This window comes from Herpailurus yagouaroundi, unplaced genomic scaffold (assembly GCF_014898765.1).
Source record: "Herpailurus yagouaroundi ecotype Mexico unplaced genomic scaffold, PumYag 162, whole genome shotgun sequence".
Lineage (NCBI taxonomy): Eukaryota > Metazoa > Chordata > Mammalia > Carnivora > Felidae > Herpailurus > Herpailurus yagouaroundi.
In genome coordinates this window covers 6,060,942-6,085,792 of record NW_024412403.1, presented here as the reverse complement: position 1 = coordinate 6,085,792, position 24,851 = coordinate 6,060,942, and the positions used below count along the sequence as shown (strand labels likewise).

Sequence of the window (24,851 nt, the reverse complement as noted above, 5' to 3'; positions counted from 1 at the left end):
TAACCACCCTCCCCCCCCCACCCCGTCCCACCCCTGCTTGTGCTCTGTCTCAAAAATAAATAAACCTTAAAAAAAAAAATTAAAACAGTGGGGGAGACTAGGCAGGTGCCGAGAGAGAACGGCATGAGAGCAAACAGTTCCACGTGGTGCTGCCGTGTGGTGGGTGCCAGGTGGTGGTCTCTTCCAGAATTTTCCACAGGCTCTAAGAAGCCAAGTTCCTTTGTTCAGACTGAGTGCTGGCTGGGTGTGGGCATGGGAGGGCCAAAGAAACCTCTTAGCAGTTTTCCTACAAATGCTCCTCGGGAAAGTGCAGCCACATTCCAGAAGGTTTCACCCTCAGGACTACTTTTCTTTCACCGAAGAGTCTTCTTGTGGGTGTGGAGGTTCTTGGCCGGAGAAGGAACCGGCTCGGCCAGCCCCAGGCCCGTGCTGACGCCAGAGATCAACAAGGTTGTCCAGGCCGGCGTCCTCGGCAGGAAGGGCCCCCAGCCTGGGTAAGAGGACCTTCAGCCCCCAAGGGCTTGGCTCTGTGGGACTGAGAGAGACAGAGAGAGAGAGAGAGAGAGGCCCAGAAGAGGAGCCAGGGCAGAGGGCCGAGGGGAAGGAGTGGTGGCCCTGGAGGCCGTGACCTTCTCAGGCCCCGCTGGGTGGCCTGGCTTGCTGTTTGGGGCTGGCTAATGATTAGCAGGGAAAATGTCACTCTGGGGCATGCACACCTTCCGGGAGCGAGGGGCCAGTGGCAGGCAGGGGCCATCTCTGTGTTTACAGCCCGGCCTGTGACGTGACAGGGCCATTTCAAGAGGAACTTCCTGCTAACCGGCAACCTGGGTGGAGATTCTCGGCGGCCACACAGGTTTGTTCCTGCGTTTGCGTGGAGGGAGGACGGAGGCCCAGATGCCTCTGGGATCAGAGAACCTTCTGTGACACCGGAAGAGGAGAACTTCCTGCCCGAGGTGAGCCAGCTCCAGCCAGTGGTGGGCGTCTGTCCAGCGGGTCCACAGGCACCTGTCTCGGGCCGAGGGGCGGGTCGCTTTCCCCGGGAAAGTGTCCCAGGACCAAACACACACTCTTTGTTTCCCAACTTCCACCCAGTTAAACATTAAGAAAGCAGGCTGTTCGGGGAGTTCAGGAATTCAAGATGACTTCTGATGGAGCGAGAGCCTCTGTCATAGCACGCCGCTGTCTGGGGGCAGCGAGAGCTGAGAGCCAGCTGGGATTTGGGGGGGGGTCGGGATTCCAGGGTTGGAAAGTCACCGTGGCCCCATGGGTCATTCCCCGCACTTGTAAATGCCGTTTCTCCTCCTGTGGGAAGGAGAGCCTCACGGAAGTCTCCGGAAGCCCTCACGGGGGCCTCATTCCTGCAGGCAGGACAGCCCCTCCGGATGTAGGGGTGCAGGACGTGGGCTTGTCAGAGTGCAGCCTTTATGTATATTTAGGCACAGACGTTTGCAGCAAACCCCTTGTGTGGATTTTGCTGTGACGGATTCTCGCTCACCCTGACCAGCACCCAGCTTTCTTTTTGGGTCTTGGCTTCATGCTGGTGCCTGTAGCAAGAAGTGTGGCAGGCACCTTGGCAAAGCTCTTTCCAGGGACCCAGAAATGAGGGCTTGTGTGTGGGGGTAACTGAGTGAGATAATCAGTGCGGTGGCCCCTCACATACCTTCCATGTGGTTTTTGCCTTGTCAGGGCAGTAAGGGAGTGGTTGGAGGTTAACTCCTGTTTAGTACAAATAAAAAAACCTTTTTTTAATGTGTATTTTTGAGAGAGAGACAGTGAGAGTGGGGGAGAGGCAGAGAGAGAGGGGGAGACACAGAATCGGAAACAGGCTCCAGGCTTGAGCTGTCAGCACTGAGCCCAACGCGGGGCTCGAACCCATGAGCTGTGAGATCATGACCTGAGCCGAAGTCGGATGCTTCATGGACTGAGCCCCACAGGCGCACCAGCACAGTTGTTTTTTTTTTTTTAAGTTATTTATTTAGTTTGAGAGAGAGAGAAAGCGCAAGTAGGGGAGGAACAGAGAGAGAGGGACAGAGAATCCCAAGCAGGCTCAGCTCTGTCAGTGCAGAGCCCGACATGGGCTGGAACCCATGAACCTGTGAGATCATGGCCGGAACTGAAGTCAGTTGCTCCACAGACTGAGCCACCCGGGTGTCCTGTGTTTAGTACAATTTAACAAGACTTAAGACTTTAAGAAGACTTTGCAGGTTCTCAACGAGAAGTAGGTACTTCAAGTCTTCCACAACAAAATGAATGGGAAGAGAAATCTCCGGGGTCTGTCCAACTATCCCACAGAGATGTTAACTTGCAAATTACCTGGCATTAGGTCCTCATTTAATTAAAGCGAAGGGACAGCTCGTTTCTGCACACATCCTTCAAATACCAGCCGGGCACAAATCCACTCCTGCAGCAATCCTGCCCCGGGGCTCCCTGGACCTCACTGGGTGCTCCTGCCCTGCCCGTCCTGGGGATTCTGCTGGACTCGGGGGAAACAGAGTCACCGCTCTTACAGAGAAGAAGCCAGAATGGTGTGTGAGGGACGGAGGCCGAACAGAGGCTTTAGAAAACACAGCACTCAGACTCGGCCTGACTCAGCACAGCTATTGGTATTTCCTAATGGACCTTAAACTTCGGCTGCAATTTCAATAAACACTGGGCCCAAGCTTGGCATTTATGGCCTTCGGTGAGATGCGTAATCTTCTCTACGAGGGCTCAGTGTCTCCTGCATCCTCAGCTGGGGTGTAGCCTTCTAGACGACCGGTCTAGCCACCGACCTGTCAGAGCAGCGTGCATTGAACCTTGCAAATTAGTAAATGATTTACTGGCACTTCATAATTGGGGACCTGGAGTCCGTCTGGGAGGGCTGGGGTTTCAGTCCGGCCTGGGTAGGGCTGCTGCACAGCTTGCCGCCCGGGCCTATTTGTGGAGCTCTGCGGGGTGTGTTTTAGACCCCGCGGGGGCCGGGGTCCCCACAGCGGCACAGACTTTGAACCTTGCGCTGTGCCATGCACGCAAGTGGTTATGGTTTAGCACGCATGCTGAGTTTTGCTTTCCCAACACATCAGAGAAACAGAGGGGTGGAAACCCGCGTTCCTTCTGGTGAGCCCCGAACAGCCAGTATCACTGCTTCAGCGTGAAATGGGTTCTGTAGACGTGAGGTGTGGTGGTTACTTGTGCCTGTTTCACTTCCTGTGTTTGTGCTTTTGTGTTGCTGTGGGGTCGGCCTCTTTCGGCTGTAGGAGAGGAAAGGGGACGAGAGCCCTGGACAGGTGTCAGCCCATCACAAAATCCCACAGCCGTGGGGAGGGGGGGGGGTCTCTGATGAAACCCGGTGCCCCACATTTCAGAGGGAGGGTCCCCCCCGCCCCCCTCCCCAGTTGATGGGGCTGTGACGTCTGTGTGAACGCCAAAGCCAAAGTGAAAACCATCCCCTGGTTAGGGAGCTGTGCTCCACACGGTGGTGGTGTTGAAGGCTGTGAAAGAAAGAGACCCTTTGCTGAGCCAAGGGGCCATTGTTTTTGCGGGCAGTTCCCCACACGTTCAGTGGGTGATTTACCTTACATACTCCAGTGGGACCACACGTTGCTGGTGACTGTGTTGCATGGGCCTACCACAGGGAAGAAGGAAAAAGTAAAAATAAAAAGAGAACATGTAGGGATGGAGGGCTGAGCAAGAGGTTTATCCAAGAACAAAGGGATTGGAAGGAAGGGCCAAGAGGTGCACATGACAGGTTCCCCATGATCTGCCTAGGGCTCAGTCTACCCTGACCTCTCCTAGCTCCGACCTCTCCCCCTCTCCCTCACCCTTGACTCCACCCCAACGCCAGTGCCTCTCAAACATGCCAGGCATTGTCCCACCCCGGGGCCTTTGTACCTGCTGCCCCTGTGCCTGGAAAGCTCCTTTGCAGATATCCACGTGGCTGTCACCTCACCTCCTTCACTGTTCACGGAACACCTTCTCCGGAGACTTTCTGTGACTTCCCTGTTTGTAATTACAGCCGGCCACCCCATGCACGCACACGACCCCTTGCAGACGTCCCCCTGTTCTCTCTCTATACATACCTTTTGGCACCTTCTAATAAGCTTATGTTCTATTTCGCCTGTTTTCCCTTTTGGTAACGTGAGCTTGTTACGGGGAGGATTTTTTTTTTCCCCTCAGTGATTAAAACATCATGATTGAAATGAAAAGCAGCAAGCCCTCACCCCTACATCCTGGTGAGCTAGTCAGCAGTAAGGCTATACCGTCTGCCTTCCATAACTTATACCTGGACTGGGGAGCAAGATCGTTTAATGCAGGGATTCTCCAACTTGAGCCTGGGCCAGAATTGGTTCACTGTTTAATTGTTTGGACAGATTTGTGTGCTCGCCCCTGGAGCTTCTGATCCAGCAGGTTTGGGGTGAGGCTGGTGCCACCGACCGTCCCTCCGCGGACACCCATGAGCCAGTAGGGGCTCCGCGTACTCGGGATGCCAAACGCTCGTCAGTGACAGATGGTTACCTGGCTGCTTTGTTTCCCCAGGGTGAAGAAGACGTGTGGTGATGGAGGGCAGGTGGAAAGGCATCTCGACCGTGCTGGTCATCCTGGCTGGGCTGGCAGGTAGGGGGTTTCCTGAGCTTGGTGGAATGTTCCTGGGCATCCACTGGAAGTGGGCAGGAGGGAACCCAGAGGAAGCTTCCTGGATACGTGGCTTCCAGAAGCTTCTTCCTTCTTCCTTTCTCACTGCTTCCTCTTTCCACAGAAGGGTCTCTTTCCTTGGGTGCCCTACCTGCTCTCTTGACTGAATTTCCTACCGGTCCTTCCACTGGGTCGTCTCTGCTGTGAGCGTTTGCCCTTCCATTCCTCCCTGTAAGTCATTGTCCTGTCCTCTGCCTGCTTTTCTGTTCTTCCATTTCTATTTGGCCTTCAAGGAAGGCCCAATTCAGACATCACCTCCTCCCTGAAGCCCTCCTGACCTTGCCGTTTTCTGGGTAATAATCCCAGCTCCCATTTACTGACAGGGGAAGGGCCCACCGCTGTTTCTCCCATCAGCTTCTCCTCGTCCTGGATCGCCCCAGGGGGTCAGTCGAAAGGGACTCCAGGGTGTCCCAGGCCAGGGTCTCCCGATCACACTCTGCTTTGCAGGAGGTGGAGCTTGAGACTGCGGGGTCCTTGGGGTGACTGGAGTTGGTTCCCCCAGCTTTCTTTTGATTATGTCTTGCCTAGACTTCTTTTTTTTTTTTTTTAAACATTTTTATTTATTTTTGGGACAGAGAGAGACAGAGCATGAACGAGGGAGGGGCAGAGAGAGAGGGAGACACAGAATCGGAAACAGGCTCCAGGCTCCGAGCCATCAGCCCAGAGCCTGACGCGGGGCTCGAACTCACGGACCGCGAGATCGTGACCTGGCTGAAGTTGGACGCTTAACCCACTGCGCCACCCAGGCGCCCCGTCTTGCCTAGACTTCTTAGAGGGCAGCCATCCTGTATTTCTTGTGCAGTGATTTCAAGGCATTGTCCTGAAGAATGATGAACATGTAGAAAACCTCACAAGTCACAGAGATACAGCTTGATGAATTTTCACAAACTGAACACCTTCGTGTATTAACAGTGAGACCAAGAACCTCCCGTGAATGCCTCCCTTTTGGTCATTCTGATACCCCTCCCCCCAATATTCGATATTTATTGAAAAACAGAAAAGAATGAAATAACACAGGGACTCTCAGAGTGTGTTACAGGCAATAAGGACTCTTTTGTAAGTTTTGGTCTGGAGTACGTTGAGACATTAAGCCCAGGGGACCAGGCTGTGGTGTTAACGCGTATTTGAGGGCAAAGATGTTCAGAAGCCCCCGACTCATAGTGCGCAGTGTGAGGTGTTTAGCAGGCGCTTGATAAGCCCTGGTTTGTGGAGAGGAAAACACCAGCCCTGTTGCGTAGAGCTTGAGGACTTGTCCAGGGGCTGGCAAACCTCGCTCAGCACTCATTTGAGGGATAAGGCTCCAACGTGGCTGTTTCAGCCACGGTTGCAAAAATCTCTTCTGGCATTTTAGCGGGGAGCTGATGTGCTGTGGGGTCTATGGTTTTTCTGGGACATTTTCCCTGAAGTTGTGTTTGGAACAAAGGGGAGGCTGGGGTGGAGGCCTGGAGATGGCTGTTCCAGGAGGGGAGAGTGTTATGGGCTCATTCGAATGCCCCCTGGGGGATGGGATCCATTGCTATGGACCGAGCACCTCGGATGCTTCATCTTGGAAAGTCTGGGGGTAGAGACACCTTCATTTGTAGACTTTGAATAGCTGAGAGCAACCTCCATGCACAGTCAAAGCATTCCTGCCAGTCCTCTCCTCTCTGTCTTGCCCCAGTGCAATGGGTTATTTAGAACTCAACACCCTTATACATTCGCTCAGTGAATATTGACTGAGGGCCTGTTATGTGCCAGTTAGTTGTAGGCATTGTGATGTGGCAATAAAAAAACCAGGCATAGTCCCTGCTAACAAAGCGCTTAGAACCCCACAGGGGAATTAGGCACTTATTGGTAGAAAAATCAATATAAAGTTGCCATTGTGACAATTGCCTCAAAGATTTGAAAGCCAAGACTGGCATGCCAGACTGATCACTGCCCATGCAAAGGCCTTGGGGCCAGAAAGAGTTGGTGAGTTTGATAAATTTAGGGTGGTCTGGTGGCTGGAAGGTGAAGTTTGGGGCCAAAGGAAGTTGATGGGAGACTAAGTGAAGTCTTAAGAGGATAATGTTAAGGGTTATCTGGTCTTTATCCAAAATGTACATGTTTAAAATATTTAAACTAGGTCTGAGTGTGGAGGTGGGCGGTAGGGGTGTCTGATCATGCTGGTGTGCTGGCTGCCGTGTGAACAGCAGTTCTGGGTGGTGGTGGCACAGCGGTGACACTCGAGCTTCCTGCCATCATCAGTGGGACTCTGCAGGTGCTTCAGGACTGCCCCCCCCCCGCCTTGTTTCTCAGTTCCCTTCTGACTGTCCTGACTCCTTTTCTCAGCTGCCTCACCAAAACATTTCTCTGCTGCCAGATCCCCTGCATTTCCCTTTCTCCCTTTTGATTTTAATGGTCTGCTTCACCGTTTCTTTGCAGTGTTCAGTAAGAGGCAGGGGAAGGCGAGGGGTCTGCAGGTGCAGTGAGGGAGGCGGGAGGACAGTGGAAGAAAAGAGGGGTCTGGCCTCCGACCTCCCATCAGGGAGACATCCAGCTGCTCCCCCAGGGAGCTGAGAAAAAAACCTTCGGAGAAAGCCGGTAGGATGCATGTTTGGGGTCCATTTATGGAGGGCCGGGAGGAGGTACGAAAGTGCTACTGTTGGGTGATTTCCGTTTTGCAGACAGGAGGATGCAGTGAGTGGACGAGATGTCTGGTCCCGCTGGCAGCCAGTCAATCATTCACGGAGGTGCCTGGTGGAGTAGGATCCTGGCAGGAGAGGAAGCAGAGGGAGGGGGGCTACCGATGTGGGAACTGGAGAGTGTGAGTGTGAATAAGAATCTTGCAGATGGACAAACTCCCGAGTTGGGTGACCACCACAGCTGGTGGCCCAGGGGAGGTGGCGGGGAGGTGGCGGGGGGGGGGGGGCGGGGCGGGGGCCGCCCACACTGATCTTTCTTGTGGCTCTGCCCTGATTTGCCTGTTCACTCTACAGAGTGAAAGGGGAACAGAGGGAAGAGGAGGATTTGTGTTTGGTGAAAGGCCTTACTGTCAATTTTCTCATATTTGTTCTGTGCAGGGCAGGGTTATACAACCCGCAGCTGAGAGGATTCAGGGAGAGGAAAGGGGCTCCAGGACCTCGCATTATCAGGGTACAGCTTCTGAGTCAGGAGGCAGGGCTGAAGGCGAGTTTACCTATGGGGGTAGCCAAGACCGCTGGGGACGTGCTGTCCGGGGAATGTAGTGCTGACGATTTGGAGCCTCCTGTTTAATTTATTAGAGGTCAGGTTCAAACTCCAACAAGAGTTTCCATTTTTCCTTCCTCCCTCTCACCTCCCACCTGCAAAGTAAGGTATGTGACCTGCACACTTTCTTGGTCACAGGTGCAGTCTGGTGGCTTGGAGCAAACAGTGTTCCAGGGTGAAATAATCTCTCTACCTCGCACTAGGCAGTGAGGGAGCCATGGTTTCAGATGGGTCTGCGTGTTCTGTGGGCCACTTAGATGGCGCTCCTGGCAGGGCGGGCTTGGGTCTCAGCCACCTTGGCGCTCCCCACGCCTGAGCCACTGGGCTCTGTCCATTTAACTCCCACCGTTCTGCATCAGGAGCGGGGGGAGCGTGCTGTTGTCTCCCTGTGGAGTGGGGAGAGCTCGTCTCTTTCCTCGGGGTGTAGATTTGGCTGTTTCCTTCCTTCTGTCCTTCTGAAGGTGCAGTTCAGGGCTCGTGGAAAGAGCCAAGTCGGCGCTGAGGCCGTGACTTTCCCTGGGGGATCATTTTTGACTTCTCTTCCTCAGGCTTTTTTCTTTTTCTAAAATCCCAGATCAAAGGGATCCTTGGATTAGAGAGGCCTGCCCCGGGATAAGGGAGGATGGCCAATAGGAGTTGTTATTTAGAGTCCCACTTTCTTTTCCCACCATGCCCAGAGACAAAGGAAAGAATAACCATCATGTTTATCCAAACACAGGAATAGTCTTAGCTAATTGTGATCTTCCCTCAGTTCTGCCTCTTTGGAGCCTGTAGGTCTCTTTTCAGGACCCTTTTCTTGACCTTGACCCTGGCTGCCTTGCCCCCTGGTCCTGCTTGCCTCCGGGGCTGTGCAATAGTTCTTGCTCTCCCATTAACCTGTCCCTGCAGCGGACCGTGCATTCTGGGTACTCAGGTGATGCGTTAATGTGTCTGCTGTGTCCTGTCTTACAACTTGACCATAGGAAGTTGGAAGGAGAGGTGGCTGCAATGATTTGGGGGCACTCAGGCTATATGGCAGGCTGCCTGGTGGACCCACAGGAATCCTACAGCTGCATAAGGTAGGAGGAACCCGTTGCAGTCTTACTGGTGTGGCGGGCAGGGCTGAGGAGAAACCACAGGGTCTGGTCTGCTTAGGGGTCTGTTTGCTATAAACTCTGAGTGAGATCAGAGGCGGAAAGAGTGGGCAAGAGTGGGAAGGTGTGAGTGTGGGTTCCAGCTCATCACTATGATGGCAAGTCCTGGATATTGCTTACCTTCATTTATTCATTTAAAAAACCAGAAGTGAAAAGAGGGGCATGAAGGATTTGGAAGACTACCCTTTGCCGTGCAAGTTCTATGTCGAGTTATTATTTTATTAACTTGTTTTATTTTTTATTTTTTAAATTTACATCCAAATTAGTTGGCATAGAGTGCAACAATGATTTCAGGAGTAGATTCCTTAATGCCCCTCCCCCATTTAGCCCATCTCCCCTCCCACAACCCCTCTGGTACCCTCAGTTTGTTCTCCATATTTAGGAGTCTCTTCTATTTTGTCCCCCTCCATGTTTTTATATTATTTTTGTTTCCCTTCCCTTATGTTCATCTGTTTTGTCTCTTAAAGTCCTCATATGATGAAGTCAAATGATTTTGGTCTTTCTGTGACTAATTTCACTTAACATAATACCCTCCAGTTCCATCCACGTAGTTGCAAATGGCAAGATTTCATTCTTTTTGATTGCCGAGTAATACTCCATCATATATATATACCACATCTCCTTTATCCATTCATCCACTGATGGACATTTGGGCTTTTTCCATACTTTGGCTATTGTCAATAGCACTGCCGTAAACATGGGGGTGCATGTGTCCCTTTGAAACAGCACACCTGTATCGCTTGGATAAATGCCTAGTAGTGCAATTGCTGGGTCATAGAGTAGTTCTGTTTTTAGTTTTTTGAGGAACCTCCATACTGTTTTCCAGAGTGGCTGCACCAATGTGCATTCCCACCAACAATGCAAAAGAGACCCTCTTTCTCCACAACCTCTCCAACATTTGTTGTTGCCTGAATTGTTAATGTTAGCCATTCTGACAGGTATAAAGTGGTATCTCATTGTGGTTTTGATTTGTATTTCCCTGATGATGAGTCATGTTGAGCATTTTTTCATGTGTCGGTTGGCCATCTGGATGTCTTCTTTGGAGAAGTGTCTACTCATGTCTTTTGCCCATTTTTTCACTGGATTGTTTTTTGGGTGTTGAGTTTGAGAAGTTCTTTATAGATTTTGGATACTAACCCTTTATCTGATATGTACTTTGCAAATATCTTCACCCATTCTGTCGGTTGCCTTTTAGTTTTGCTGATTGTTTCCTTCGCTGTGCAGAAGCTTTTTATTTTGGTGAGGTCCCAGTAGTTCATTTTTCCTTTTGTTTCCCTTGCGTCTGGATACGTGTTGAGTAAGAAGTTGCTCTGACCAAGATCAAGCAGGTTTTTGCCTGCTTTCTCCTCGAGGATTTTGATGGCTTCTTGTCTTACATTGAGGTCTTTCATCCATTTTGAGTTAATTTTTGTGTATGGTGTAAAAAAGTGGTCCAGGTTCATTCTTCTACATGTAGCTGTCCAGTTTTCTCAGCACCACTTGCTGAAGAGACTGTCTTTATTCCATGGGATATTCTTTCCTGCTTTGTCAAAGATTGGCCATTTCTGGGCCCATTTCTAGGTTCTCTATTCTGTTCCATTGATCTGAGTGTCTGTTCTTGTGCCAGTACCATCCTGCCTTGATTACAGCTTTGTAGTATAGCTTGAAGTCTGGGATTGTGATGCCTCCTGCTTTGTTTTTCTTTTTCAAGATCGCTTTGGCTATTCAGGGTCTTTTGTGGTTCCATACAAATTTTAGGATTATTTGTTCTAGCTCTGTGAAGAATGCTGGTGTTACTTTGATAGGGATTGCATTGAATATATAGATTGCTTTGGGTAGTATCGACATTTTAACAATATTTGTTCTTCCTATCCAGGAGCATGGAATGTTTTTCCATTTCTTTATATCTTCTTCAATTTCTTTCATAAGCTTTCAATAGTTTTCAGTGTATAGATTTTTCACCTCTTTGGTTAGATTTATTCCCAGGTATTTTGTTTTTTTGTGCAACTGTAAATGGTATTGATTCCTTGATTTCTCTTTCTGTCGCTTCATTGTTGGTGTATAAGAATGCAACCGATTTCTGTGCGTTGATTTTATATTCTGCAACTTTGCTGAATTCATGAATCAATTCTAGCAGTTTTTTGGTGGAATCTTTTGGGTTTCCATATAGAGTATCATGTCATCTGCGAAGAGTGAAAGTTTGACTTCCTCCTTGACTATTTGGTTGCCTTTTATTTCTTTGTGTTGTCCGATTGCAGAGGCTAAGACTTCCAAAACTACGTTGAATAGCAGTGGTGATAGTGGACATGCCTGTCTTGTTCCTGACCTTAGGGTGAAAGCTCTCAGTTTTTCCCCATTGAGGATGATATTAGCGTTGGGTCATTCACATATGGCTTTTATAATCTCGAGGTATGCTCCTTCTATCCCTACTTTCTTGAGGGTTTTTATCAAGAATGGATGTTGTATTTTTTCAAATGCTTTCTCTGCATCTATTGAGAGGATCATGTGGTTCTCATACTTTCTTTTATTGATGTGATGAATCACATTAATTGTTTTGCAGATATTGAACCAACCCTGCATCCCAGGTATAAATCCCTCTTGGTCGTGGTGAATAATTTTTTTAATGTATTGTTGGATCCAGTTGGCTAATATCTTGTTGAGGTTTTTTCATCCATGTTCATCAGGGAAATTGGTCTATAGTTCTCCTTTTTAGTGGGGTCTCTGTCTGGTTTTGGAATCAAGGTAATGCTGACGTCATAGAAAGAGTTTGGAAGTTTTCCTTCCATTTCTATTTTTTGGAACAGCTTCAAGAGAATAGGTGTTAACTCTTCCTTAAATGTTTGGTAGAATTCCCCTGGAAAGCCATCTGGCCCTGGACTCTTGCTTTTTGGCATATTTTTGATTACTAATTCGATTTCCTTACTGGTTGTGGGTCTGTTCAAATTTTCTATTTCTTCCTGTTTCAGTTTTGGTAGTATATATATTTCTAGGAATTTGTCCATTTCTTCCAGATTACCTTTTTATTGGCATATACTTGCTCATAATCTTGTCTTCTTATTGTTTTTATTTCTGTTGTGTTGGTTGTGATCTCTCCTCTTTCATTCTTGATTTTATTTATTTGGGTCCTTTCCTTTTTCTTTTGGATCAAACTAGCTAGTGGTTTATCAATTTTGTTAATTCTTTCAAAGAACCAGCTTCTGGTTTCATTGATCTGTTCTACTGTTTTTTTGGTTTTGATAGCATTAATTTCTGCTCTAATCTTTATTATTTCCTGTCTTCTGCTGGTTTTGGGTTTTATTTGGTGTTCTGTTTCCAGGTCTTTAAGGTGTAAGGTTAACTTGTGTATCTGAGATCTTTCTTCCTTCTTTAGGAAGGCCTGGATTGTTATATACTTTCGTCTTATGACTGCCTTTGCTGTGTCCCAGAGGTTTTGGGTTGTGGTGTTATCATTTTCATTGCATTCAGTGACATCCATATACTTTTTAATTTCCTCTTTAACTTCTTGGTTAGCCCATTCATTCTTTAGTAGGATGTTCTTCAGTCTCCAACTATTTGTTACTTTTCCAAATTTTTTCTTGTGGTTGATTTTGAATTTCATAGCGTTGTGGTCTGAAAATATGCATGGTGTGAACTTGATCTTTTTGTACTTACTTAGGGCTGATTTGTGTCCCAGTATATGGTCTATTCTGGATAACGTTCCATATGCACTGGAGAAGAATGTATATTCTGCTGCTTTAGGATGAAATGTTCTGAATATATCTGTTAAGTCCATCTGGTCCAGTGTGTCCTTCAAAGCCATTGCTTCCTTGTTGATTTTTTGATGAGATGATCTGTCCATTGTGAGTGGGGTGTTGAAGTCTCCTACTATGATGGTATTACTATCGATGAGTTTCTTTATGTTTGTGATTAATTGATTTATACATTTGGGTTCTGTCACATTTGGTGCATAAATGTTTACAATTGTTAGGTCTTCTTGGTGGATAGACCCCTTAATCATGATATAATGCCCTTCTGCATCTCTTGATACAGTCTTTATTTTAAAGTCCATATTGTCTGCTCTAAGTATGGCTACTCTGGCTTTCTTTTGTTGACCATTAGCATGATAGATGGTTCTCCATCCCCTTACTTTCAATCTGAAGGTGTCTTTAGGTCTATACTGGGTCTCTTGTAAACAGCATATAGATGGATCTTGTTTTCTTATCCATTCTGTTACCCTGTGTCTTTTGATTGGAGCATTGAGTTCATTGATCGTTAGAGTGAGTACTGAAAGATATGAATTTATTGCCATTATCATGCTTGTAGAGTTGGAGTTTCTGGTGTTTTCTCTGGTCCTTTCTAATCTTTGTTGCTTTTGAGATATATATGTATATATATATTATTTGAGATATATAATATTATATATATATTGAGATATATAATATATATAATATATATATTATTTGAGATATATAATATATATTTTATTTATTTATTTATTTATTTATTTATTTATTTATTCATCTTTTCTCCCCTCAGAGAGTCCCCTTAAAATTTCTTGCAGGGCTTATTTAGTGGTCACAAACTCCTTTAGTTTTTGTTTGTCTGGGAAACTTTTTCTCTCTCCTTCTATTTTGAATGACAGCCTTGCTGGATAAAGAATTCTTGGCTGCCTATTTTTCTGATTCAGCACACTGAATATATCCCGCCACTCCTTTCTGGCCTGCCAAGTTTCTGTGGATAGGTCTGCTGCAAACCCGTTCTGTCTTCCCTTGTAGGTTAGGGACTCTTTTTCCCTTGCTGTTTTCATGATTCTCTCCTTGCCTGAGTATTTTGTGAATTTGACTATGATATGCCTTGTTGATAGTCGGTTTTTGTTGAATCTAATGGGGGTCCTCTGTACTTCCTGGATTTTGATGTCTGTGTCTTTCCCCAGGTTAGGAGAGTTTTCTGCTATGATTTGCTCACATAACCCTTCTACCCCTATTTCTCTCCCTTCCTCTTCTGGGACCCCTATTATTCTCATGTTGTTCCTTTTTCATGAGTACTGATTTCTCTAATTCTTAAATCGTGCTCTTTTGCCTTAATCTCCCTCTTTTTCTCGGCTTCGTTATTCTCTATAAGTTTGTCCTCCGTATCGCTGATTCTCTGCTCTGCCTCATCCATCCTTGCCGCCGCTGCATCCATCCGTGATTGCAGCTCAGTTATAGCATTTTTCATTTCATTCTGACTAGTTTTTACTTCTTTTATCTCTGCAGAAAGGGATTCTAACCTATTTTCGACTCCAGCTAGTATTATTATCATGATTCTAAATTCTGGTTCAGCCATCTTGCTTGTATCTTTGTTGGTTAAATCCCTGGCTGTCGTTTCTTCGTGCTCTTTCTTTTGGGGTGAATTCCTTCGTTTTGTCATTTTGAAGGGAGAAAAGGAATTAATGAGGTAGAAAAATTGAAATTAAAAAAATTAAAATTAAAAAATATTAAAATTAAAAATTAAACACACACACATATACAAATTGAATAGTTGATGCTAGATCCTAGGTGTGTTTTGGTCTGGGTGTTGAGACTGGTTTGACAGATTAGAGAAAAAAAAGGGGGGCAGGAAAAAAAAAAGGAAATGAGAATTTGAAAAAATGAATACACTGAAGTAGACTAAAATGGGATGATGGGGTTAAAATAGAATTTGAAAAAATATACACAAAAGTAAATAATATAGTAGAAAAAAATAAAGAAAAATATTTTTAATAAAAAGTTAAAAATAAATATGAATTTTTTGTTTTCTGTATTTAAGAAAAAAGGAAAAGAGAAAAAAGAAAAGAAAAAAACTTGTGAAAATTTGAAAAAGTGAATACACTGTAGTAGACTAAAATAAAATGATGGAAGTAAGCTAGAATTTGGAAAAATTTACAAAAGGGCAAACAATATAGTAATAAAAATTAAATAAAAGTATTTTTAAAAGAAATTGAAAGTAAAAATGAAGTTTTTGTCTTTCTGCATTCAAGAAAAAGAAAAGAAATGAGAAAGAGAAAAAAAGAAAAAGAATAAAAAAGGAAATTGAAAATTTGAAAAGGTGAGTACACTGAAGTAGATTAAACTAAAATGATGGAAGTAAAGTAGAATTTGAAAAAATCTACACAAAAGTAGAAAATATAGTAATAAAAATTAAAGAAAGACTTTTAATAAAAATTGAAAATAAAAATGAATTGTTTTCTATTTCTGTATTCAAGAAAAAGAAAAGAATTGTAAAAGAGAAAAAGGAAAAAGGGGGAAAAAAAAGAAAGAAAATTGAATAGATGAACCTGCTAACAGATTGAAGTAGGACTGAAATTGCTTCGTTTTCCCATAGAGGTCGGTCCATGTATCTCTTTATAGCCCATAAACTAAGTAGGCGGTGAGACTTGTGTTCTTGAAGAGGGAGGTTGGCCCAGCTGGGCGGGGCTCCGTGCAACAGCTCCGCTCTCCACTAGATGGCGCCGCTCAGCTCACTGGGGTGGAGTGTTGCGGGGCTGGTAGGTGCGTATGCGCCTGCGCGGCCGTGGTAAAAATGGCGGCAGCCAGCTACCCGGCCTGTTCTCCCCATCAGCAATCGCGCACCCGTCCTCTGGCTTCAGCTCTCGTCCACTCCCCGCTTTTCCACTCTCCGTGACCAGGCCCCAGCAGTACCTCTCTCCCGGGTTTTGTCCCAGATGCGGCTGTTTTCCCCGGCCCCTTACTTCCCAAGGACCCCGGCTTTGACCCGCTCCGCCCGTCTTCGGGAGGGTCTCACCGAGCCATGGCCGAGCGAGCCACGGCCAAATGTCAGCTGCAGCCAGGAACGCCCGCTGGACCCTGCTGTTGCCGGTGCCCCGAGACTGCGGCCGGGTGCCAGCCCGTCCCAGAAAGCGTTCGCGAGACAGTGTAGCAGCATCGTTTCAGGGATGGTGGAAAATCACGACATGCGTCTGGCACCAGGCTTTACCCTTAACGACCTTGTTCCTGCACCAGCGAATTTGGCTGTTTTCTGGGGTCTGCTGGGACCAGGTGGCTTCAAAGGTTTCCACCAAATGTCCTTCCAGCAGTGGAACCGCTTCTCCCCGTGTGGCCCGAGAACCTCCTGGACCCCACTCTGTTCCTGGGGATTCACCTTTCCCACCAGAGCACCTCCAGGTATGGAGCTGCGGAGTTGCAGACTCTGTGCTCCCCTTGTTTACAGTCTTAATGGAACTTAAACCCTCTCCCTTCTCCTTTCTCCCTTTTTAGTTTAGTCCGTGCGGCTGTTTCCAATTTTCCACTTTCTCTCCAGCTGCTTTTGGGGAGGGGTGCTTTTTCCGTATTCTCTGCCCCCCTCCCCCTCCCAGTCTCTGTCCTCTCCCTGCCTGCAAAGGCGGCTTCCTGCCCGCTGCCGGCTTCTCTCTCCCCACGTTCACCTCTCCGCGCCACGTACCTGCTGAGTTCTGTGGTTCAGGTTGGGCAGATTGTTGTATTAATCCTCCAGTCAGTTTTCTAGGTGTGTAGGATGGTCTAGTGTTGGTCTGGCTGTATTTCATGGATGCGACACACAAAAAACTTCCATGCTGTTCCGCCATCTAGGCTCTTCTCCTGATGATTATATTTCAGTGCAAGGGTTCCCAGCCCTCCTCTTCCTTGTCCTGGTCCTCAGGCGGGGCACAGGCTGCTCACCCTCCTCATCCTCCCTCCTCCCCTTCCTCAGGCCGGGTGCGGGCTGCCGTCCTCCCTATATCAAATTATTATTACAAACATGGGAAGCTCTTAAAAACCCTGGCTGCCAGTTGGCTCCTCTAAGGCGATTAGAACATCTGTCCTAAATGGACAAAAGATTTTTCTTGAGTTCTTCCAGTGACGAACATGCTTCATCCTCTGTTATCGTGATTCCTTTCATGTGAGCTGGAGAGCCCTTGAGGTCCACTGTGTGGAAGACCAGTTAGAAGTTGTCACTCCAGGGTCACCGGGGTGGCTCAGTTGGTTAAGCATCTGACTCTTGATTTTGGCTCAGGTCATGATTTCAGGTTCATGAGACCGAGCCCCGCATCGGGCTCTGCGCTGATAGGACAGAGCCTGCTTGGGATTGTGTCTCCTTCTCTCTCTGCCCTTCCCCACTCGCATTTACTCTCTCTCTGCCTCTCGAAATAAATACATGAACTTAAAAAAGAAAAACAAGTTGTCACTCCAGGTAAAACCAGCATTATGGTGCATCTGGGGAGCCAAGGGTTGAATGTTGTGGAAAGTGTGAAAGAAACAATTCTACTTAAATCTACACCACTCTTGGCTTGTCTTACAAAATCAACACATTCCTTCTTGCAGGTTATATGCTCATGAATGTTTACTGAGTGTTTGAGGGTCACGTTTAGGGCTTGACATGGACTGTCATATTTGGTTTTTGAAACAATCCACTGTGGTGCCAGTGCCCTTGTTCTGTGGCTGAGGCGAGTGGGACATGGAGAAGTTGAGATAATTTGCCCCGTGAGCCAGGAGCCCCACCTGACAGTCCATGGGCTTCTGCTTTTGAGCCACCTGCCTGTCTGCTGGAGTTTTCAACCCAACACTAGATATGGTGGGATTTTTTTTACCAGCCTGCCAGATGCATTGCTTGATCGTTCTCATCATTACGGGAACCCACTCCCCTGTCCTTCTGCCTGTTTTCCCTCTTTGTATTTCCCCACCCGTGTCTCTTCTAGTCCTTAAGAGGAGAGGCATGGAATCAATGATAGTACAGTTCTCTTGATACTTGGCGACTGGCTTACCTATTACTCCACGACCGTGTACTCAGATGCAACGTTTGTCTCTCTCCATCTGGATTCCTTCTCTCTCAACCTTGTTTATCATCCAGCCCTTGACACTGTCCTAAGGATCCCATCTGGGGGCTCTAAGGGTGCAGGGGCATGCAGTGAGCTATGATCTCAGCATGCTGGGGTCCCCATTCTCTTCATGAAGAGAGACTGTTTTCCACCTTCCCCTCTGAGCCCTGGGATTTCCACAGGGGTGGAAATCAAAGACCCTGCCCAACCTCCTTGGAGGGTAACTCTCGTTTCATGGGGAAGGTGAAAACTTGTCTCAAATAGACCCGGGAGCTCTCGGGGCCAGGCTGCGATCAAGGTAACATCGCTCTGGAGGTAGAGGAGCAGTCTTGCTGGGAGGTGCTCTGAGATGTGGAGGGAGCGGATGGAAAGGAGGGATGGGTGGCTTCCTGTCCACTGGGGAGACATGGTGTTGGGACCAGGAAGACATAGGGTCTGAGCCACTGGCCGTCCAGAGGCCACGGCTGGTGAATACAGAAGGGTTAAACCCTACCTTAGACTTACACAGATTTCTTCACTTACCGCCTTGAAACACTGGTTGCCTTCCAGCTTCTGGATCCAGCTATCAAATCATAGAAGGTCCCAAGAACGCAACGGTGCTGGAGGGCTCGGAGGCTCGCTTCAACTGCACGGTCTCACAGGGCTGGAGGCTCATCATGTGGGCTCTGAATGGCACGGTGGTTGTGAGCATCACGCCCTCAGAGCCCATCATCACCAACGACCGCTTTACCTCTGCGAGCTACGAAGAGGGCGGCAACTCCATCTCTGAGATGATAATCCATGACGTGCAGCTCCGTGACACGGGGCACATCAAGTGCAGCCTCCAGAACAGTGACCGTGATGCATCCGCTTTCCTTTCAGTGCAAGGTGGGTGCACAGGTGGCTCTGAGCGGAGCAGGTGGAGGCGGCTGGGTTGGATGCCAGGGGCACAGGAGGACCCTGCATGCATCCAGGGTCTGCCCTCAGCGTGTTAGGCTTAGAAGTATGAATGCCTGTTGTTTTGTTGTTTGTTGTTCCTTGCCCCAATTCTTCACCAAATCTCTTTCTGCTCTTCTTTCTGTTTCCCCTACCTCATCTCTTCTTTCCTTTCTCTTTTCTTTCACTAGGACTCTTGAAGACAGGTCTTATCACTTTCCCCTCGCTATCCCACCGAGAGCTTTTGTGGACATAGACCCCAGATTCTCCCAGGCCGGTTGTGGCCACTGCTCTTTGATTTAGGAGTAGTTGCCCATGACTGCCGTTTCTCTGGTGTTTTATATACGTGCTGCTCTTCCCTCGCCTTATGTCACGTATGCACTTTGAGTCATGATTTTTTTACCCTTTTCCTCTTTCCAGTTGAGTTCTCCCAGTCCTTTACTCTTTCCTGCCCCCAGCGGTTCTTGTAGTCAAAGGTGGGTGTTCGCTAACTCTACCAAACATTTTAGGGAAAAGAGTAAGCGAAATTTATCACAAGGGATAGTTTATTTTTTCATTTTCAGAGGTAATTTTGAGGTGCTCTAAATCATGGTATGTAGGGAAAAGAAAAATAAAAGGATGCTTTACAAGAATTCAGAACATCTTTATCAAAGTTTAATCACTTTGCAATTCTTAAAATGCAATTAGATGGTATTTGTAGATGCATTGGAGCTAGTTGAGCTCCTCATTTCTGTGGCAGCGTTTCTTAAGAAAACCACGTCGTATTTTGAAATTTTTTCTTATATCTATTTATTGGCTTGTCTAGGAGAAATTTCCAAACATTTGATCTGTGTTAATGTTGCATCAAATCCAGTTTGATAACATTTGGTAGGAATGCAGGTCTACCTATTTCTACCGGCTTTTTTTTTTTTTTTTTTTTTTTACTTAGCCAAAATGTTGTCCCTTTACTTTTATGTGTCTTTAATTTTATACGGCTTAATGATATTTTCAAAATAGTGATTTTTATGAGACTACCTGGATTATTGGCTTAGTTTGCATGACCAGATTCTTACCATAATGATTTGTGGCATAAGGGAAAGAACACAGGAAAAATGGAATCAAAGACACGAGTTCTGGGTTCGCTGTCATCAGTTGCCAACTTAGTGACTCCTGAGATGGCCTGACTTCTTCATCTTTAAAAGAAGGATAAGGCTCCCCCGCCCCACCTCACAGGTGTACTGTGAGGGTCAGATGCAGCAGCGACTGACGATGGCTTGAAGACCCCAAAGTCCTGTTTGATTCAATTTATCGCACATGGAGCTGGGAGCCAGTGTGGGCTAGTGGTTCATAATGCAGGCTTGGGAGCCTGAATGCTAGGTTCAGATTCCAGCTGTACCACTTGCTAACTGTGTGAACTTGGCCGTTATTTAATGACTTTTTGCCCTAGTTTCCTCATCAAAGGGTTGTTGTGGGATCAACTGCGTAGGTCCAATAAAGTCTTTACAACAGCACTTGGGTCATGGCCATCTCCGTATAGCCAATCGCATTCCCGATAGCAGCACACCATTGTGTTGGGCATCTGGAAGGGCACTCAGAGATGTATAGAAGAAGACAGAGTCCTGTCCTCAAGGGCCTCCCGGGAAGAGTAGACCATGCACATGCAGGGATAACATGAGTGGCCTGGAGATGCTGCCAGGTGCTGTGAGGGAGACAAGTTCCGGTTTGAATTGGGAGGGGAGATAGAGAAAGCGCAAAGCCTGTACAGATGACTCCGTGTTGAGGTGCCCTTCTGTGCTTCGAAGGTTTGGGGATGCTAGGCCAAGGGGGGAAATCAGGAGGGGGACACCTGGATCAAGGACACAGGGCCAAAGGCATGACTTAATTGATATGTTCATGGCACATCAAATTCATAGATCCATGTGTTTTTATAGCAGCTTTGCTCAAAGCTCCACATCTATAAAGTTGTCTGTGCCTAAACACGCATTTTTGTCGGTTGGCAATTACCGTAGCTTTTAGTTTTGATACACATGGAAGATTAAGCATTTGGGATGATAAATTCTTTCCCAAGGTCATGCGGAAGGAACCCATAGACCGGGCACCGAACTTGGTCGTATTACCTGGGTTCCAGTGGTCTGAATGGCTCTTTGTTCCCAGAGGAACAAATGTTCTCTAAGCAACAGGATCTCTTTCAAGGGAAAAGAATCTTGAAGAAAGAGGAAACATCCATGTTATTTTTAAAATGGTTTAGCTGAAGATTTATTTTTTTCCAGCTCATGTATCAGCAAGAAAAAGAGAGCTTACATAGCTCCCTCTAGAGTCATCTTAGATCTGTGTGAATGCTACAGTCATCACCTTTGTATAGGGTGTTCATTGCGCTATGCGATAAGCTTTGTGAAAGCCAGTGGGAAAAGTTGAATCACAAATATGTGTAGAAAAAGGAAATGCTTCTGGTTGCTGATTTGTCCATCCACTGCCAAGTCTGCCCATTAAATCACACACCAAATTCTCGACCCCTTGTATTTCGAGGGCCAGTAGACTTGAGTTCAAGATCGTCCCTTATTAATTGAGGCAATACCGCTCCTTCCAGTTTCTGTCATCTTAAACCTCTCCACCAAATGAAACAGTGAGTGGAGAAGAAGGAATAAGTACAAAACCCTTTACGTGTAAGGAACAAATCCATTTCCCTCGCATTGTTGCATTTACAGTAATCCCTGCATTAGCAAACAGGCTTTACTTACTCCGAGAGACTATTGAGGAAAGGAATGGTTGGAAATTTAACATTTTACAGTAAGAAGAGCTTTCAGAGCTGACCCAGTTCCATCTAGTTTGGGAACTGTTGGGCATCCCCTAGAACTTTCAGGGTCTGTAAGGTTACGACTGCTTCCATTATAATACTAACATGTGAATTGCCTTTCCTACGCTCATTTCACTTGTGCCCACAGGATGTCTTTCCCAATAACTGATGTATAATGATACAAAGTCATGCAAAAGTGAAAGGTCAATTAAAGCGCCAGATAGAGCAATGGGTTTGTACATCAAAGAGAATGAGAGGTCCTTTATATAGTTTCAGTTTCCACAGTGCAACTACCCTGTAAGAAATCACTGCTTGCCAAGTGTTGGTACAATATCAAGGAACATACGTGATTATTTGAAAAACCTTCTCACTGTTTCACCTATATATCCATGGGAGGTCAGATTTATTTATTTGTTAAAAAAATTTTTTTTAAAACGTTTATTCACTTTTGAGAGGCAGAGAGTGAGCAGGGGAGGGGCAGAGAGAGAGGGAGGCACAGAATCCAAAGCAGCTCCAGGCTCTGAGCCGTCAGCACAGAGCTCAATGCGGGACTCGAACTCATGATCTGTGAGATCATGACCTGAGCTGAAGTCGGAGGCTTAACCAACTGAGCCATCCAGGCACCTCCATGTGAAGTCAGTTTTAAAAATATACTCCAGTAAAGCCATTTATTGAATATATTGCAACAGCTTGAATGCAGAACCAGATATGAGAATCCAGCTAGACGTTAAAGAGATTTGCAGAAATCTAAAACAATGATATTCTTCTCAATAATTTATGTTGGGTTAAAAACACAGGTGTTTTTCATCATAATATGGTAATCCACGGTGACATGTAGTGATTTGTCATTGTTATTTTAAATATCTTTAAAAATAAATATTCTAATTTCAAGTATGGTAAATATTTTTTAAAGTTTATTTGTTTATTTTGAGAGAGGGAGAGAGTGAGCGTACAAGCAGGGGAGGGGCAGAGGGGGGGGGGGGAGAGAGAGAGAGAGAGAGAGAGAGAGAGAAGAGAGAGAGAATCCCAAGCAGTCTCCATGCTGTCAGCACAGACCTGATGTGGGCCTTGAACTCAGGAACCATGAGAGCATGACCTGAGCCAAAATCAAGAGTCAGATGCTTAATCAACTGAACCACCCGGGTGCCGCTCAAGTATGGTAAATATTGATAGAACATAAACAAAATGTCTTTGGAGTCTTCAGTGATTTTTAAGAGTACTGAAACCAAAACATTTGAAAACCACTGATCTAGTCAGATTGTTTCATCTGACCTTTAAAAACAGAGAGTGATTGCCCAGGTGAGGGCAATTTGACTGAGAACTGAGGGTTTTTTTTTTAATGTTTATTTATTTTATTTTGAGAGAGAGGGAGAGTGCAAGCAGGGGAGGAGCAGAGAGAGACACACACAGAATCTGAAGCAGGCTCCCAGCTCCGAGCTGTCAGCACAGAGCCCGACACAGGGCTCAAACTCATGGACCTTGAGATCATGACCTGAACCAAAGTTGGCTGCTTAACTGACTGAGCCACTCAGGTGCCCCAAGACTGAGTTTTTGATTCTTAGTCCAGTGTTCTTCCCATTATATTATAAAACAGGGAGGATATTTTAATTTGGACGCTTGGATGTTTCACTAAGGCTGTGTCTTTACCGGAGCCAACCCTCAGGTTATTTTATTAATATTAGCACACACAAGTCCTATTTTCGTATAGGTTGTTTATAGTGTGAACATTGACATATGCAGGTAGGCCATTCATAAAAACCGTAAGGTTTTTAATTTATCTATTATATTCTGGTACATAATTTTGGGCAATTATTGTTATAATTATATTAGATTTGATTTTGAATTCATTTGCAACGGGAAAAACATTTTAAGGAAATACTATAGGAAGTTCTGTTTAGAAATGTATGACCCCCAAAATAAAATGAAATGAATCTGACTGACCAAAGGCCAGGAGCAACTTGCTTCCCATGACCCTGAGATACGTTCTCCTGACAATGGAAAGAATGTATAAAGGTTTTTTTTTTTCCCTTTTTGCTTTTGCTCCCAGGAGAGCCCAGGACAACTTTGCAACTTCACTTGAGTGACTGAGTAGCCTACTCTGGCAGGCACACTTGCCCTCTCTTTCCCATAGAATTCATATTCTCCTGGATCCTGATTTTTATTTGTTCATTTCCTCTGGAATTATATGTTCTCTGGTGAGCAACCTCCCCTTCTTCCATGAACCTGGCAGGTCTAAATAAAGACACAGGTCAAACCTGAGTTAAGGTTCTCGATACAGACACAGCCAGTTTGGCCTCGGGAAGATGGCTCTCGTGAAATGCAATCCAAGGGGAAAATTAAAGACAGCCTGAAACCAACAGAGGTATGGTCACCCCTTTGGAACATTTCTCTTTTCTTCTTCAGTTATGGGGGCGTTGCTCATTCCCGGAGGCAACCTTGTAGTCGCGGAGGATGAACCTTGTAATGTGACTTGCCACGCATGGGGCTGGATCCCGCCCCCAGGTATTTCCTGGGATATCGGCGTTCCCGTGAGCCACTCGAGCTATCATTCTGTTCCGGAGCCCAACAATCCCCACAGTGCAGTGAGCGTCCTGACTCTCACACCACAGGGCAACGGGACTTTGACTTGTGTGGCTACCATGAAAGGGCTGCATGCCCACAAGTCTGTAACTGTGAATCTTACTGTGGTTCAGCCTCCTTTGGGTAAGTGAAGACCTGTTGCTTTATATAAAAGAAAAATATTGTTGCATGCTTATATTTCATATGGGGTGCTCTCAGTCAACAATGCCTAGGAGAATTGTATGATGACCTTGATTTTAGGTAGGGATGGTGATGGAGACAAATTAGTGTCAGCTTAATGATGCCGCAATTCCACTTGCTTTTAAATTTCATTTTCAAGTGTCTCTCTTTTTTTTTTTTTAATGTTTATTTTTGAAAGAGAGAGAGAGAGAGACAGAGCGTGAGCAGGGGAGGGGCAGAGAGAGAGGGAGACACAGAATCCGAAACAGGCTCCAGGCTCTGAGCTGTCAGCACAGCGCCCGACGTGGGGCTTGAACCCACGAACTGTGAGATCATGACCTCAGCCGAAGTCAGAGGCTTAACCAACTGAGCCACCCAGGCGCCCCAGGTGTTTTTATTTTTGACTTCCTTATGGAAATCACTAAGAACCTTGACAATTATCATAAAACACATCAGGTTCAGGGATAAACACTTGAAGTCAGTGTTTCTCTGTAGCTTTTATCTGTTGTTCCAGTTTGATCCGATCCTCTTGGCCAGTATGGGGCAAGCTCTTCTAATATTTGAGGAGGGTGTGCAGGCCCTCTTGGATTCCTTCCAATCTCAGTAGAATATGGTTTCTTCCTTCCTTCCTTCCTTCCTTCCTTCCTTCCTTCCTTCCTTCCTT

The 24,851-nt window shown here is 46.3% G+C and overlaps 1 protein-coding gene across 6 annotated transcripts in view; it reads left to right on the top strand.

Annotated features, from left to right (window-relative positions):
- Positions 1–324: 324 nt before the first annotated feature.
- Positions 325–24,851, top strand: part of IGSF5 (immunoglobulin superfamily member 5) — a 58,624-nt gene continuing 34,097 nt past the window's right edge. Inside the window, exons 1-5 of one of the 6 annotated variants that reach the window (XM_040483885.1) lie at positions 326–494; positions 789–953; positions 4,516–4,593; positions 18,310–18,627; positions 23,852–24,151. In XM_040483885.1, the coding sequence (XP_040339819.1) occupies positions 4,536–4,593; positions 18,310–18,627; positions 23,852–24,151 (676 nt within the window). In that variant the 5' untranslated portion in view covers positions 326–494; positions 789–953; positions 4,516–4,535. Of the gene's footprint in view, positions 495–539; positions 954–4,515; positions 4,594–18,309; positions 18,628–23,851; positions 24,152–24,851 lie in introns of those variants that run through there. The other 5 variants (XM_040483884.1, XM_040483886.1, XM_040483887.1 and 2 more) reach the window with 5 other exon arrangements.